Genomic DNA, 16,557 nt, shown 5'->3' with positions numbered 1-16,557 from the left:
AGATAGATAGATAGATAGATAGATAGATAGATAGATAGATAGATAGATTCAAAGCATCAAATAGCATCTAGTTCATGTACACAAAAATATGTAATAAGGAAGGCCCTCAAGGGATGGAGAGATGACTCAGTGGTTAATAACACTGGTTTCTCTTCCAGACGTCCTGAGTTCAATTCCCAGCAACCACATGGTGGCTCACGGCCATCTGTAAAGGGATCTGATGCCCTTTTCTGGTGTGTCTGAAGACAGCCATAGTATACTCATATTCATAAAATAAATAAATCTTTAAAAAAAAGAAAGAGAAAAGAAAAGAAAGAAAAACCCTCAAAGAAAAGAATCAAAACGGGTGAAATGGCCTTCCACAGTACCTTTAAGAAGTTCCACTATCTTAAAGGGAGGAAGGGAGGGGACAAGGAAGGGAAGGAGGGAAGAAAACGGGAGGAAAGGAAGAAAGGAGGGATCAAGGGAGGGAAAGAAGGAAGCCTGTGAGTACAGATTGAAAAACAGAAAGATTTGAGAAAGCTGATAGTATTCTCCATTTCTCCCACGTCACCCTCTTCAGTTTTATGGCTTAGAATAATAGGCCATTAAAACGTGACCACAGTTGTTTGTCTACTATCCCAATGCAAATTAATGCCAATACATTTCCTGTCAAAAGAAATAACAGTAAATACAGCTATTCACATTTCTCACAAAGGACCTTCTAGAGTAAAAAATTCACTGTGGTAACATGAGTATATTTCTTAGAGAATATGATTGTGACTAAACATTTTGTTTGAAATGAAAAGAGAATATCCATTTAAATATTTTATATGTACATTTTATTTGAATATGCAGATTGCTTTTTTTCTGTGGTTGAATGCCAGTTTGTTTGGCTCCTTGTATATTTCTTTGGATTGGAGAATTTTATATGATTGGGGCTGGAGAGATGGCTCAGCAGTTCAGAGCACTGGCTGCTCTTCCAGACAACCCAGAGTTCAGTTCCCAGAACCATATGGTCACTTACAACCATCTGTAGAGTCAGTCCTAGGGGACCCACTGCCATCCTCTTGGCTCCACCAACATTGCACACATGTGGTATAAGATATCTACACAGGCAAGACATACATGCAGGCAAAACACTCTACACATAAAATATTAAAAAATGAAGTATTATAAAAAATAATTCTCAAGTAGTTGCCAAAGCTATTTTTCACCAAAGCAATGATCTGTCAGTATCCAACAGTGTCTTGTTCTAACTGCTGGATTTATTGTTGTTGCTTTGTATGTGTGATGTATACGTGCATGTACACATGTGTAGGTGCACACACTTGTGTGTGAGCATCGAGGCCAGAGGTTGACATGAGTTCTCTATTACTCCCCACTCTATTTTATTTTGTTTTATCTTTTGAGACAGGGTCTTTCTTAGAGCCAGTCACCTGCCTGTCTTTTCTTCCCTAGAGCTGAGATTAAAGGTGTGTGCCATCCGCCACGCTTAGTTTTTCCATGGGTGCTGGCATCCTGATGCAGGTCACCTTGATCCCACAGCAAGCACTTTCCCCACTGGTCCACCTCCCCAGATCCGGTTTTGAGGATTTTACATTTGCATCTGTTTGTCTTACTTTATCTTGTTTTCATTCCAGAGATCGACAATACCTGACAGCCTGCATGTCCAAATTTCCAACTTCCATGTAGATCTGAAGCCGCAGACATGGGATAGCCAATGCTACTGACCCCTATATCAGTGAAAGCCAGATTAATAATCACGGCATTCGTGGGTGTCCGCAGTTCCTTGTACTTAATGAAGATGCCCAGGACTATTATGTTGCTGAGAATGCTTATGATACCTAAGGATACACACAAAAGGATCATGCATGTTGCTTAACTTGAATGTTTAGAATAGAATAAAAATTAAATGTTGAAGTTGCTTCAAAAGACAGCAAACCCAGCAAAACCAGTCTCTTGGTTGAAGAGGTCCCATTCTTCTTAGAACTATAACACCTTCTGGAAAACAGAAATGAAATTAAAACACAAAGAACCTGCTGATTGCAGAAGCCAGCACTGAAGGCTGGCTTCAACAACATCTATACATCTCTATAAATCTCCCTGTAGCTTTCATGACGTTGTTAGGGTTTCTATTGCTGTGACAACACCATGACCAAAATGCCAGTTGGGGATGAAAGGGTTTTTTTTTGGCTTCCACTTCTACATTCCTGTTCATTATTGAAGGAAGTTAGGACAGGAATTCAAACAGGGCAGATCCTGGAGGCAGGAGCTGATGCAGAGGCCACTGAAGGATGCTAGTTACTGGCTTGCTTCCCATGGCGTTCTCTAAAGCCTAGTTTTGTTTTGTTTATAGAACGCAGGACCACCAGCTGAGGGATGGCACCACCCGCCATGGGCTGGGCCATCGCCCATCGAACACTAATTGAGGACCTCATGGAGGTATTTCCTCAACTGAATCCCCTTCCTCGATGATGACTCTGTGTCAAGCAGACACAGACAACCAGCCAGTACTCCATCCTAACAGCACTTCTGGCACATTTCATATCTTTTATTTGGTTCAATATCATTTAGCACATTAAGCATGTAGTGATCATGTGACTATCCCAGTAATTCTTGAAATTCAACATGTCAAAATTGAATTGCTTCATTCAACACACACATGCATACATGCATGCACATGCTGTTTTTGTCTGTCTCTGTCTCTGTGTGTGTGTCTAGGAAAATGCATATTGCAATATTTGACCATCTAAACAGGTTGAGCCAGATTTCTGGTTCATTGGGGAACCACAGGTGATACTATTCTCAGCCTTGGAATCAAGAACTCGGCGTGTTCAGTGTCCCACAGTTGGCCAGACGCAGACAGCTTTTTAGTTTCAGGACTAAAGTTTCTAACCAGCAGGTTCGTGTGGCCACTGACAGTAAGAATTATTATTGAGTACACTGGGTACAAATGTTAGCCGGATCAACATTTCCTACAGACTGAAAGGCTGCATATGTTTTCCATGGACCAGATATAGGTCATCCTCAGGTCGGTGGAGGCCGTTGTGAAAAATGAATTTTAATGGAGAAGCTAGAATTATTACTGGACTTCTCTCTAGAAGGAATGCTATGTAACAAACAAGAGAATTGTGCTTCTCATGAAATTTAATGAGCATAAAGAACTATTTTTGATAACAAATACATCAAGTTGCAAATCTTTGTTTGTTTGTTTTGTTTGTTTTTTCGAGACAGGGTTTCTCTGTGTAGCCCTGGCTGTCCTGAAACTCACTCTGTAGACCAGGCTGGCCTGGAACTCAGAAATCCGCCTGCCTCTGCCTCCCAAGTGCTGGGATTAAAGGCATGCGCCACCACTGCCCGGCTTCAAGTTGCAAATCTTGACTTCCTATTTTTCCCACTTGAAACACCTCATGCTGTTTTCTGTATATTCAAATGCTAGCCATCCTTCAAAGGTCAGGCCAAGTCCAATTTAGCCCTGAAGTGGCCTCCTACCCACAGGATTCTCTATTATTCTGCCTGCGTTCCCAAAGTACTGACTGATATTATCTTGTTCTTGAGCGCCACCAAGTCAGTCAGCTCTTATGTTGTCCCAGCCTTACACATCGTAGGCTCTCAATAAACCCCTTCTTGAGTGCATGCTACACAGCAAGTTCTATAAAATGGAATGCTACTAAAACCCCAGTCAGCGCAATTTCTATTATCCCTTAAAGCACAGTGATGTCAAATTTGATAAGCCTTTGGATCTTCTTAGTAAATGTACAAGAAATATCATGTGGGAAGGTAAGAAGAAAAAAAAACTTACAACCTGAAGATTCAAGAAGGGTTAACTATGGCACATAAATCGTGGCCTAGCAAGCACATAGCCACAGTGAATTAAGTACATTTTGGAGGCATCTACAATATAAGGTAGGTACTTTACAATAATTTATTCCTTTTCCCCGTTCTCTCTAGCTGCTTTAAGCACTGAGTTAGTTCCCTGGTTATAGGTACTCTCCAATGGGTAGACAGTAGATCCACCAGTCTAAACCCTAAGTAGTCCTACCCTCCCCCCTCATTTGGAAGCACCCCCTCCATGCCACCCTGTTCCTGTAGCCCCCTTCCATCTCTTCTTGGTCTACTTGAAAACCTTTCTTCAATACTGCCATATTAAATGTATGTTTTCCAACTCTCTGTCCTAGACTCGTTTCTTTCCCAGTTCTGCATTCTGAATGGTTTCATTGCATCTGAGGTTGATATTGTAAGACTCAAGGCCCCGCGTGCAGCTGAACTCAAGACATCGCCTCTCATCTCAAACTTGCTCTTCTCCAGTGTGTCGATACCTCAGTGAACTGCATCATTGACAGGTGGCATTCCCTACCTCACCTCACTCCTGAAAGTCAGTCAATGCTCCCTCTTCTTGGACTTCAGCTCACTGCAGTGGCCTACTTGAACGGCCTCTTAGCTACCATCACAACACATTTCTGAAATGCAAATCAGATCATAAAGTCCCTATTTAACCTTTCAGTGACTCCCAGTAGCATTCCAGCCTCTGTGGTCCATCAGTGCTTGATACTCGGTCATCTTTTTCAGCCAACCTCTCACAATCTTACAATTCGCCAGTGATGAATTCTTTCAAGTCCACACATGTATCATGCTCTTCCTCCTCAGCTGTAAGTGGTACAGAGAGCGTACTCAAGCACTGAATTAACAAAGTGTCTGCAGCAATGGAAGCTGGCAAAAGTGAGCTCAAATCCAAATGAAAGATTAAAATAAAAATTAAGTCTTACCGGGTACAGAGATGGCTCAGTGGTTGGGAGCACTTGATACCTTTCTAGAAGACCTGAATTCTGTTCCTAGCACCTGTGTGGGACAGCTCATAACCTCCTGTAACTGCAGGTCCCAGAAGAGGGACCCAACACCCTCTTCTGGCCTCTGTAGACATGCCTGTGGCAGTCACTCACAAAGACACACACAGACACGTAAGTCAAAACCGATTAAATTACAGCAAAGCCAGGCGGGGTGGCAAAATGCCTGTAATCCCAACACTCAGAAGGCAGAATCAGGAAGATGCTGAGTACAAGGCCAACCTTGGCTACATAGATAGTTCTAGCCTAGTATACACAATATGGCAAGCTCCTGGTTCAAAAACTTAATTAATTAAATACATATATAAAATAAACAAGCTCTATAGTAAAAAACAAAAAGTATATAATAAACATAGGCCTGTGGTAAAAATGGTAAGTGGAACGATACTTAAGTACACCCTTTTCCTCAAAGTGTTCATTCTTATTCGGGAGCTCAAGTATTTTTTTGCTGAAGGAGGAAACTGAGGGAACTGAAGGATAGGAAGAACTCAAGATACTCGACACACACAGAACAAAAGCACAAAGAACGAAGATCCGCTTCCTTCAGGTCCTCTACAAAAACTCACGCAAAGACTGCATGCTCTGACGTTTGCTAATACAACAGACCTGTGCACTCACAGAACAGAGCTAACAAAAGGCCTCTGTTCCGAGCCAAGCAGCCTCAGAAGCCTGTGTTTGGAACATTTCTTAAGCTCTTCATCTGTATGAATTAGGGAAACAAACTAAAATGCAGCTATAACATTTCCTTAGGGAATTTCCTTCCCATACTAATCTCGTGACCAGTTTTGTTTGTTTGTTTGTTGTTGTTGTTTTGGTGTTTGTTTTGTGAGCCCAGGTGACTCTGGAATCCTCAACAATTCTGCTCCAGCCTTCAAAATGTCAGATCAATGTTGGATTTCCCTTGTCACATACATTTAAGGGAACCAAAACTTGTATACAGTGTCTCCACGTAATTCTGGAAATGTGGGCTCAGGTTTTTGCCTCTTACCACCCAGAAGTATTCAAATGAACTAGTTACTGTACCACTAAAATTAAAAGGAAATTGTTATATAGTGCAAGTCAACTATGAGGTAAAAACTACAAAGTTGTGAAGATACATGGAGATATATTTCTCACTCTGGTTTTAGAAACACGCTTGAATTTTTCATAAATGACAATCCAAAAAGCAATGAACCCAAGGTAACAGTTACTAAAACTCTTCTGTGAAGTTTGAGATCAAGCAATTGCTGGTTATAAAAGCCAGGCCAGCCACTGGTTACAGTTGTTGTCACTTTTTCTCACCCCCCTTTCTACAAACAAGCCTTTATTTCAATCTGATAATGGTATCAACACGGCATAGCTACTCAACATCCACCCACGTTCCTTAAAGGCCTTGATGTCATTTACTATACTCTTCATAAGGAGCACGGTGGATCCCTGATTCCTAGCTTCATTTTACAAAGGAGACCGTGGAAGAGTAAAAAGCTGAAATGCCTTGTGCCCACTTTCAAAGATAGAAAAGATGGCCCCTGTAGCTGCTGCCTCCCATGGCTGCCTGCCAGAGGAGCTGAATTTACACACCTTATCTGGAGCCTCTCTTCTGTTTCAAACTTCAGCGTCTCCTCTAGTACCTTTAACTCTTGAGCTAGATCCTAACCAAGAAGAAAACTATGCAAATTATACATGAGAGTCGTAAATGATAGAAAGCATGTTCTTACCACAATGCACACTCTGCTCATGGATTTAATGTAAAAACCAAACATACAATTTTTATTTTAAAGCTTCATTTTATATAAAGCTTTTCTTGCTCCTTTGCTCAAAAACCTTCTGTCAAGAAGCAGCATACTCTTCTGTGTCCATTTTCTGTTTGTTACAACCCCACCCATTTATGAGCTAGCCCACACTGCACCCTTGTGCCCAATACCTCAGCTCTTCTCCCACCCGAGAGGCAGGTCACTGAATAAACACCCGTACCTGCCACAATCAGGTAAGCGGCGATGACGCTGTGCTCGGTCTTCGAAAAGACAGACCCTTCACTCCTAGAGCCTGAACTGTTAAAATCTGAAGCGTCACTCAGCATTTTGGAAAGTCAAGACCACCGTTGCAGCAGCCTTTGGCAACGGTGATCTGTCAGGAATGTTCTTTCAGGACAAATCATTTCCACTTCTAGACCTCAAAGAAAGGCCTTTTCACAGAGGCCATCCATTAATAATTGGGCTAAAGAGGAAAAGATTTTAATTCCTAGAATGAGAGAAAAATCTCCTTAGTAAAACAAAGAGAAATTCCAACCACCACAGCACATTAAGCACTTAAAGGAGATTACCACGCAAACACATCCTATTCAAATAACCAAAATCCACAAACAAACCCAACTCAGAAAAGCAGTTCAGGAGCTGAATTCATTTCAGCCTGAAATAAACTCTATTCCATTATCTTCTGTAGCTACTCAGGTGAGGGACTGTATTTTTGTACTAGAGACAGAACTGCTACACACTGGTTCTCATCTGAGGTCTGTGTGTGTGTGTGCGCGCACACGCGCACGCACACAAGTGCACATGTATGTTTTCCTTAACAATCAGAATATACTATCAACTCCCATACTTGTAAATCTCTCTCGATGAATGACACCAATATTGCCTGGGCTAAGAGTTTGAGGTTCTTGTCACTTCTTTCTTTTCAAACAAAAATGAGGTTACCTACTATGTGTAACCAATATGTCTGTCTGTATGTAAAACACACACGGCATAGCTTGTTCCCCCTAAATACCGTCCCATCAAATCCAGTTTAAGTGTAATAGCTAAGCGTTAAGTGTTCTACAGCATAGATACACCATGCTCTATGCCACCTTGGTTTCTCCTGCATTTGACATGCCTGAATTCACGTTAGTCAACCACTCAGTTTATTTAGTACAGGATAATCCTATTATATTGTCCTAATAGTCTATATTGTCATGTAAAAACCTAGCATGAACGTGCAGTGTTAGGATAAAGAGGAACCTGGACTGCTTTTTAACATTATAATTTTTCAAGTTTAGACAGTAAAGCTTTAAAGCAAGGCTGTCACAAACTCAGTGTAGTGTAACAGAACCACTAGAGGGCGCACTGCTCACCACAGAGGCTTCCTTCCCTACTTGCAAAGTTCTCAGTCTATCAAACAGGTTGGCCTAGCTAACAAAGAATATGAATACCTTATTTAAAAAAAAAAAACTTATGCCAGGAATGTGAATCTATCATGTAAATCTCAGTACCTCAAAGTTTGGGTAGTGAGGGCAATTTGAATTTAATTAGAACTGGAATCTTTGAGACACAGAAATGCTTAACAACTAGTGTATGTAAAGTAAAAAGGGAAACCACTCTATATAATCCTAGCAGCAGAGGCCAGCCTTGGCTACACAGAATCTGAGGTCAGTCTGGGATATAAATTCCTGTCTCAAACAATCTAGTTTTTAAAAAGTGTGCAATCTCCAGGTGGTCTATATACTGACTTCTACAACCCGTTCACCTCTGCCATTTTAACAACTCTTAGTAATGTTGGACTGGTCCTTGGTGCAAATGTCCTCCCCAATGGGCCCCTCAGGCTCACGTTTGAACACTTGGTCCCTAGTAGTGGACCGGTTGGCAAGGACTGGAGGTGTGTCTTGTTGGAGAGTGTCACTGAGTTACCTTCGGGGACCATTTCCACCTGCAGACTGAGATGTGAACTCTCACCTCTTCTGGTCACCATGCCTTTGCTTTGGCCTTCATATTACAGCACTGACTCCATTAACCAAAGCGGGAGAACTCAGGCACTGGCACAGTTATATGCTACTAAAACAAGCACTTAAGAGCAAGTCACTCCTCCACAGTAGATGTCCATGAGAAGTAAACAATGAAGGAGAAACAATGCCAGCTGGCACACAGCTCCGTGTTAAGATGGTCGTGCTTAATTCTTGACAGCAACGGAGACCAAGGCAATTTCATCTATGACATGCCTACCCAGGAACTGGAACATGTGACAGGTACTCAAGTGTTTACTTAAAGAAGACATGTCAGTCTTTCATGTAAAAACATTTTTCAGAAAACTTTTAATAACCCACATTTAAATTTCTACCTCTAAATTTCTTGAACTATAGTTTTCACATAGCAGAGCCACTCAAATCTTAATGGACTCAGAATAAAAAATTTTAAATAATTATTAACTGAAATAGCTTTACTCTGTGTATTATAAAACACAAAAGTGAAATATATAGCAAACGTAGCGTTCCGGCCCTATCCAAAAGGCGGAGGTCATACCAAGTGAGTCTAAAGCACTGTTCCAGCAGCCTGACTTCGTTGGAGGGGGGACACTTTTGTTTGAGTGTATTTGGTGCTTCTTAGGATCCTTGTATATTTTAAACAAATTTCACCCCACCCTACTCTTTTCTATCTGTAACCCAGATAGAAACCTTTACTCTTTCTTTCAATAATCAAAATAGGCTCAGTTCAATAAACATAAGTTAAGGAAATAAAAAATTTTATTTAAAAAATACAAATATGCTTCAAGTGAAAAGTCCTGTCGTTCTTTGAGCACCCCCCAGAGTGCCAGGTTCTGTACAAAGCAGGGTTTCTCCTCTTTCTGAGCAAACTTGACTGTCTTGCTCTTCTTGTTTCTATGCGATGGTGCCGACTCAGCTCCACTGACAGAATGGTATCCTCAGACTGCTCCAGACACAGACTTCAACCAGCAGGCCACGTAGTGGAGATGGAAGTGGTCAGGTCTGCCAACTGGACATTTAATGTCCCCTTCCTGACAAAAAATAAAAAATAAGAGGGTTTGCAATAGTGCTAGTATCCAAATCTAAACTTTAAAATCAGCAGGAATTCCTATGATGCTGGGTAAATTTACACTACCAAACACAATTGCCATTCATATTATGCATTTTTTTTCAAATAACTACTACAACAAAGTAATTTGGTGAAAAATTAAGAGATAGCAATAAAGAATTATGTAGTAAAAAGCCATAAATTAAGCCAGGAACATTGGTGTTCTCCATACTTGTTGGTGGAGGGAAATAAACCAACAGACAAGATCAATCTACAATCCCAGTTGTTTAAAGACATCTCTGGTCATACTCACCTCGGAATCCGCCACCTCCTCTTCCTCCTCTGAAGCCCCCACCGCCTCCTCTTCCACCTCTAAAACCACCTTAAAAGGGAAATAGTTGTTAATTATAGCCTCTCATCTTTTGATAAACTGTAAAGACTGTACAATTCCTACAATCATAAAAACTAAACATAAATTCATCTATTGTATTTTACAAAACCTTTTAAAGGATAAAAATAGAGAATTCACAATTTCCCCAGTGGGGAGTAAGGTAAACTAAGACTAGTCCCTTTTCTGTTTTTCACATTTATTTTCCATGTGTGTGCATGTGTCACAGCGTGCACATGAAGATCACTGCATACACAACTTGTTGAAGAAACTAAAAGAATACACTTGCATATTAAGTACATATAATCAAATTACTCATTGATAGCTAAAAACTACAATTTAGTTTAAAAGAATTCTTGCCAGGCAGTGGTGGCGCACACCTTTAATTCCAGAGCTGGCAAGGTAGAGGCAGAGGGATCTCTGTGAGGTTGAGGCCAGCCTGGTCTACAGAGAGAGAGAGTTCCAGTACATCCAGATACACAGAGAAACCCTGTTTTGAAAAACTAAAAGTCATATAACAAATGGTGAAATGTCATGCGTAAGAAGAAAGACGTCAAGTCTCCTACACTAATGGGAAATTCTACCATATCCCACAATCCCACATTAGAGACAGACATTACTCACACGTGCATGGCAATCTGGAGCATAGAAACCTAGTCATACAGAAGTGCAGCACATACTGTTATGTACAGCACACAATGCCCCACAACAGTTAAAAACTGTTTGCAGCTTGTGTATTTACTTCCATTTCCTTTACACTGTGACTTTACAGTGCATCCTCATCAAAAGGAGTGTACCTAGAGCAGTCTGTCCCATCTCACCAGACCAGCCTCTATCTTACTACTCTACCGCACCAAGAGGCTACAGGGAGGGACGATGCTCTCATGAGGGTTTGTGTAATGTGCATGACGGAAGTGGCCAACATTGCATTTCTCAGAATCGATCTGTCATTAAGCAATGGGTGAGGGCACTCTTATTAAAAATCTCCATTAAAACATGAATAACCCAAGGGTCTGAAATCTTTTAACCTAATTTCCCCTTCTATTTAAGCTGTATGCATACTGGTATATGAGAGAGAAATAAAAGGTAAGGAAAATTTGGTTACATGCAAAATTAAGCTGCATTGCATAAATCAACTGTGGCTACAAAATCTCATTAAAATCCCCCACAATAACTTACCACCTCTTCCACCACCTCGGCCACCGCCTCCTCTTCCTCCTCCTCGACCTCCCCTGCCACCACCGCCACCTCTGGGAGGTCCTTTCTCGCCAGGAGGACGAGGCAGAAACCTCTGCAGTGGCAGCAGCTTATACGGGTCTATATAAAACTGCAAGTTGAATGGTAGCCGTTAGTATGCCAGGGGCAGTATGCTACAGGTGAAACTACCTAGGTTCAAATCCCACTCCATGTGTTTATAGCTCTGGACAAGGACTTATTTTTTTTACCTCTAATTATTAGGTTTTCTTATATACAGAAATGTAGACAAAAGTACCTGTCAAAGTTCTGTGAAGATCAAAAGACACATAAGTCAGTGCTGTAGATTGCACATAAACATAAAAATAAGGCCAATTCAATTTCATTTTTTAAGAAAAATGTCTCTAAAGATTTACATTTTCTTTTAAGAGAGCTGCCAAGAGAAATTTATCAGAATTATAGTACAATTAGGAAGATTTTGGTAAATTAGCTATTTTAAGAAAGTATTCCGGGCTGGAGAGATGGCTCAGTGGTTAAGAGCACTGACTGCTCTTCCAGAGGTCCTGAGTTCAAATCCCAGCAACCACATGGTGGCTCACAACCATCGGTAATGAGATTGGATGCCCTCTTCTGGTGTGTCTGAAGACAGCGATCGTGTACTCATAAATAAAATAAATAAATAAATCTTTAAAAAAAAAAAAAAAAAAATAAAAAAAAAAAGTATTCCATTAGTTTTTCTAGCAAACAAACAGTGGTCACTTGCCATTAGCAGTTATCACCTCCATCTAATTTCCTGTTCCAGTCTGGCTCCTGGGACACCATTCCATCAGCTGACTGACTACCCTGTTCCTGAATTCACTGAGTAGTATGTGCAATGGTCACAGCCAGGCAGCACTCCTCTGGAAACTAGTCAACTTCTGTGTCCCTATTTGTACGGCATGCTTGTGGTGAGCAGCCATCTTTACTGTGACACACACTGTGTCAGTAGTGTAAATCTTAGACGAGGCCTGACGCACTCATGAGTGCTGCACTGCTTCCAATCTCTAACCTATACCCACCCTGTGAACGCCTGATCTTCTGACTACCTTAAGTACCTTAAACTCACTGTATCCCAAAAGAAGTTGTCTTCCCTCAGCCTCTGTTCTCCACTGCTGTGTAAGTCAGTGAGTGGGACCCTAAGCCACACAGATGCTGAACTCAAACACCTAGACATTAGTCCCCATGCCCTACTGAGGCTCTTGCTATTCTGGTCACAACTCCACCTCTCCTCCTTTCCCACAGACTCCACTCTTGCCCCACAGCATCTACAGCTCCTTAGCGCCCGCACTGCTGGTCTTTCCTAGAGGGCTTTTCTGTCTCTCCAGTGTTCTTTTAAAGGACAAATGTAAAGATCAAGCTCACCCTATTATTGAGAAACAATGTTAAAGCTACAATCTAGTCTTTCTCAGGACGTAAAAAGCTCCTTCCCACCTCGGCAGCCTCTTTGGAATCCAGAACTTTCCCTACCCCAGCACTGCGGACACTTAGCAGTTTTCTCTATGTGGAATACACTTCCCACTCTGTGGCTAGCCCAGTAGTTGCCTAAGGACATTAAAATTCTCCAGCTTTCTTTCCTGAAACTGCATTGTGAGTCCTACTTAAGGGCAACTGGGTCAAATTTAAGACCGGGATCTTAAAGGTCATCTTAAGAGCTGTCTTCAGGTATCTGTGAACACCGGTGTAAAATCTTTCCTGGTTAACTCTTAGCTTTCAGTTTCAAAAGCACCACCTCAAGGAAGGCTAAGACTAAATCTGTACTGCAGAGTTTCATGGGAATCTTTTATTTCATATTTAAACAGTATATACCATGTTAAGGGAGTATCTGTGAAAACCTTTAGTATCTATCTACATATGCCAAGTGTCTCAATTCACCATGTAGCCTAAGCCAGACTCTGCCTCCAAGTGCTGGGACTACTGGCTTATGCACCATGCCTGGCTATCATCACTTTTGAAGTCTGGTAAGCTTACACTGAGTTTGACAGCACACATTGTAACTGCAGGACTTAGGAGGTAGAGGCAGGAAGATCACATCAAGTCAGAAGGCAAAGTAATCAACAAGTGAGTTCTGGGCCAGCGAGGGCTACAGCAGAGGCACTTAGGGACATAAGCTCGATGTCTGGGTCACTACTGTGAAGCACCAGCACCAGCACCAGCACCAGCACTTCTGTACACTGGAGGAGCTGTGAGCACCTCGAGTAAGACGATCCCCAAGGCACACGATAATCCCTCTATGAATCCAAAATTTTAATTTGTTTGACTCACCTTCTGTAACTTTTTAAAAGAAGATGCCTTCATGTTTTCTGACAATTTAACTGAAAAATACTATTAATTACATTAAGGAACAAGTAAGAAATAAAGATGCAAAAAGATACTAAACTTTTGAGCTTACACATTTAAAAAAAGAATGCCTAGCTATAAGAAAGAAATTTCCAAGTGGAAAGGCATTCTCTTTAAAATAATTTAAAAAAACAAAACAAAACCCCACAATCAATACTCCCAACCCCCAATCCTACCAGGGAATCTTTATATGTAAAGTGACAGAAGAGCGATACAATCTGGTGGCATTTCTCCAAACGGCCATCACTCCCAGAACTCAAAGGACAGTCATCTCTTCTCGGTGCATCACTTCTGATTATGGACGGATGCACTCCTTATAGATTCTCCGTATGACCCAACTGTAGCCTTGCTATCTCACTAAGAATGAAATTACTTTGATATTTAACTGGCTAGGGAGGAAAGGAGACAATTCCTTAACAAAATCACTGGTTCACCCAATCAGAAAGGATACAAAATCTCTAAGTTGTCCAAATATCTCATCTATTTTCCCGATTTGTTCTTTGTTTTCTAAATACACAGGAGCATTGAAGTAAGGAACCTTGTTTTCTTCTGTGGTACACTTACAAACGATGTCATCTTCACAGGGATGCATGAACTCTCCTAATACTGAAACAGCACAGGAAAACAGACAGGGAACCACTTTAAATACTGACCAAGTGCTGGACGTGCTCTTGGCCACTTGTCTTTCCCCATATCTGATCCCCTCCTATACGGCAGAGCTCAGTTGCCAAAGCAGTAGTCCTAAGTTAGCATGTCACCACCATGGGACCTAGGAGACTCCCTTCTTTCTGTACACTGTAAAATGGGGCTAGTCACACCTAACTGCAGCCACACCCGATACTTAAGCACCAGAACAACAAACGCAGTGCTTACAACACCGATCACTCGCTGTACACCAGTTACTCTGTCATGGCTGTTACGACTGCATTAAATGCTATGTTCCACTGATTTCTTCCTTCTTTTCCCCAGCTTCCAACTATGAACCACTCACTCTGGCTTTGTTGATCGCTCCCTCCTTCCTCAGAACTCATCACTGTCACTTCTTCAGCAATGATTATCCTTTCCCAGGAAGTGTGCAAACACAAAGTACCATTGTTTCTGTAACCTAGCATTAATACCATGTGCCTACAACTAACTCCCTATCCTTAACAACTAGAACCTTCTCTTCTCATTATTACCTAAGTTCTACTTATCATGTTTCTTTTAAATCTCTTCTCCATCCATGTGTCCAATGCAGCCTTCAGGCAGCCTGGAACACAGGGCAACTGTGAATGGGGCCCAACACAAAATGCTACACACACTTATTTAAACCGTGATTTTGCAGGGTGCAAGGGAGCGTGTGTGTGGTGTGTGCTAACTAGGCTGCATGGTTATGAAGTGTGAATTTTGTAGATGATAATGCCGTGTTGCAATATTAAAAAGGTTGGATGTATCTCCTACCTTTCTACTTTCTCTTCCCATCACCTTACTAAAAACAGCTTCCAAAACCTCATATATAACTTACTACAACATCCCCTTCCTTGACTTTAACCACCTTGTTCAGCAAATTCATCCTGCATACAGATCCACTCCTTCCCTCTCCATGACTTCCACCCAATCTCTCTGATAATTTCACAATTACTTTAGTTGGCCATTTCTCTTGCCTTCGCCCAAGCAGACTTCTTTTCATTTCCCCTGCTTTTTGGTAACTGAACGCATGAGATATGGAAGCTAAAAACTTAGCTTTGTATTTCAACTATATCACTAAGAAATCACACTTAATCCTGACTAGTTGTCTGTCCTTTAGAAGGCTACTCAATACTAAGTCTCATCTTTTCAGTCCCAATTAAAGTTCACCTCCACAATGCATGTCGGTTCCCATGATCGGTTCCTTCTATGCTATGATATGACTGTCAGAGCACCCAACCGACTTGCCTTTCAGAGACTTATCATCAAACGTGCTAATAACATAAACCGGACTCTATTCCCAATGCAAAGGAGTTTAAGCTTTGAAGACGACTTACAGACGACTCGTTCTGGAGGCCCTTGATCTTGGAATTTATTAAAGCCTCCACGACCGCCCCCTCGTCCAAATCCTCCTCGGCCGCCGCCCCTGAAATTGCCGCCGCCTCCGCCGCCTCCGCCGCCCCTGAAATTGCCGCCGCCACCGCCACCGCCGCCGCCGCCGCCCCCTCGGAAGTGGTTGTTGCTGCCGCCGCCACGGTTGAAGCCTCCACCTCCACCACCGCGATTAAAGCCTCCGCGACCTCCGCCTCGGAAAGACATGCTCTCTGCGGCCTGGTGAAATAAGACGGCCCGCTCCTTCCGGTCACCTCGGGCTGATCATTTATCTATTCCCCTCCGCCTCGCTCAGGACACCAAAAAGAGGACAGCAGTGAACACCGCCCACACAGCCAGTGGCGAGCGCGGAGAAAGGGCTGTCTTTTCCCAGCCCCGCGACCCATGCCTCGCCACCGCATCCCGCCCTGCTTCTTCCCACACCCTCGCCCCGCGCTGCACTCACCGCGCCACGTGCGTCTCTAGCCTAGCTGGGCGCGCGCGAAGAGGAATACTTCCGGCGCGCTCAAACCACCTCGGCCACCGTACCGGTACAATCTTAACAGACTAGAAACTGGAAGGGCTGATCTACAGGAAGAACCTGTCACTACTGGACGCAGCGGTCCTAATGCCTTCCTGAATAGAGTATACTGCACCGGAAGAGAAACAAGAGCGTTCAGCGTGACCCCGACCTCATCTTCGCAAGCTCCGCCTCGCTAGAGGTAGCGGAAGTGACGCAAATAGCAGCGCCCTCCGAACGCGACGTTTCCGGAAGTGTGACGGGGCGTTGCCCTTGGAGACAGGAGTTGTTTAGGTTCTTCGGTTCTAATAGCTAGTGAGACGTGTCGTCCGTGAGGCGTGCTGGCTGCAGTTGGTGCCACTCGCCGGGCTCTGTCACTTCTTCGGTTGCGAGAAAGTCCCTACCTGACTCTGTTTCACCGAGTGTGGCCACTCGAGCCGTGCTCCGCCAGCACGT

General features: G+C 42.6%; 2 protein-coding genes across 3 annotated transcripts in view; both read right to left on the bottom strand.

The window, feature by feature from the left end:
* The window catches only part of Rrh (retinal pigment epithelium-derived rhodopsin homolog), a 13,277-nt gene extending 6,369 nt beyond the window's left edge, over nucleotides 1-6,908 (bottom strand). Inside the window, exons 1-2 of the mRNA XM_028760506.1 lie at nucleotides 6,780-6,908; nucleotides 1,636-1,826 (exon numbers count right to left, since the gene is read on the bottom strand). Coding sequence (XP_028616339.1) covers nucleotides 1,636-1,826; nucleotides 6,780-6,885 — 297 coding nt within the window. The 5' untranslated portion in view covers nucleotides 6,886-6,908. The remainder of the gene's footprint in view (nucleotides 1-1,635; nucleotides 1,827-6,779) is intronic.
* Nucleotides 6,909-9,275: 2,367 nt separating this feature from the next.
* Gar1 (GAR1 ribonucleoprotein) lies at nucleotides 9,276-16,314 on the bottom strand. Of its 2 annotated transcripts, XM_028760437.1 has the most exons (7): nucleotides 16,048-16,314; nucleotides 15,548-15,821; nucleotides 13,996-14,150; nucleotides 13,470-13,529; nucleotides 11,154-11,301; nucleotides 9,900-9,968; nucleotides 9,276-9,569 (listed from the first exon to the last, which is right to left on the bottom strand). In XM_028760437.1, the coding sequence occupies exons 2-7, from the start codon at nucleotides 15,807-15,809 to the stop codon at nucleotides 9,556-9,558; spliced, it is 708 nt and encodes a 235-aa protein (XP_028616270.1). In that variant the 5' UTR covers nucleotides 15,810-15,821; nucleotides 16,048-16,314; the 3' UTR covers nucleotides 9,276-9,555. The 2 variants fall into 2 exon arrangements, with proteins under 2 accessions (XP_028616270.1, XP_028616271.1); XM_028760438.1 differs by lacking the exon at nucleotides 16,048-16,314 and having other exon boundaries at nucleotides 15,548-15,996.
* Nucleotides 16,315-16,557: the final 243 nt, after the last annotated feature.

Source organism: Grammomys surdaster, unplaced genomic scaffold (assembly GCF_004785775.1).
Source record: "Grammomys surdaster isolate TR1022 unplaced genomic scaffold, NIH_TR_1.0 126531, whole genome shotgun sequence".
NCBI lineage: Eukaryota > Metazoa > Chordata > Mammalia > Rodentia > Muridae > Grammomys > Grammomys surdaster.
Note: the sequence above shows the minus strand (reverse complement) of the source record. Positions and strands in the feature narration are given on the sequence as shown.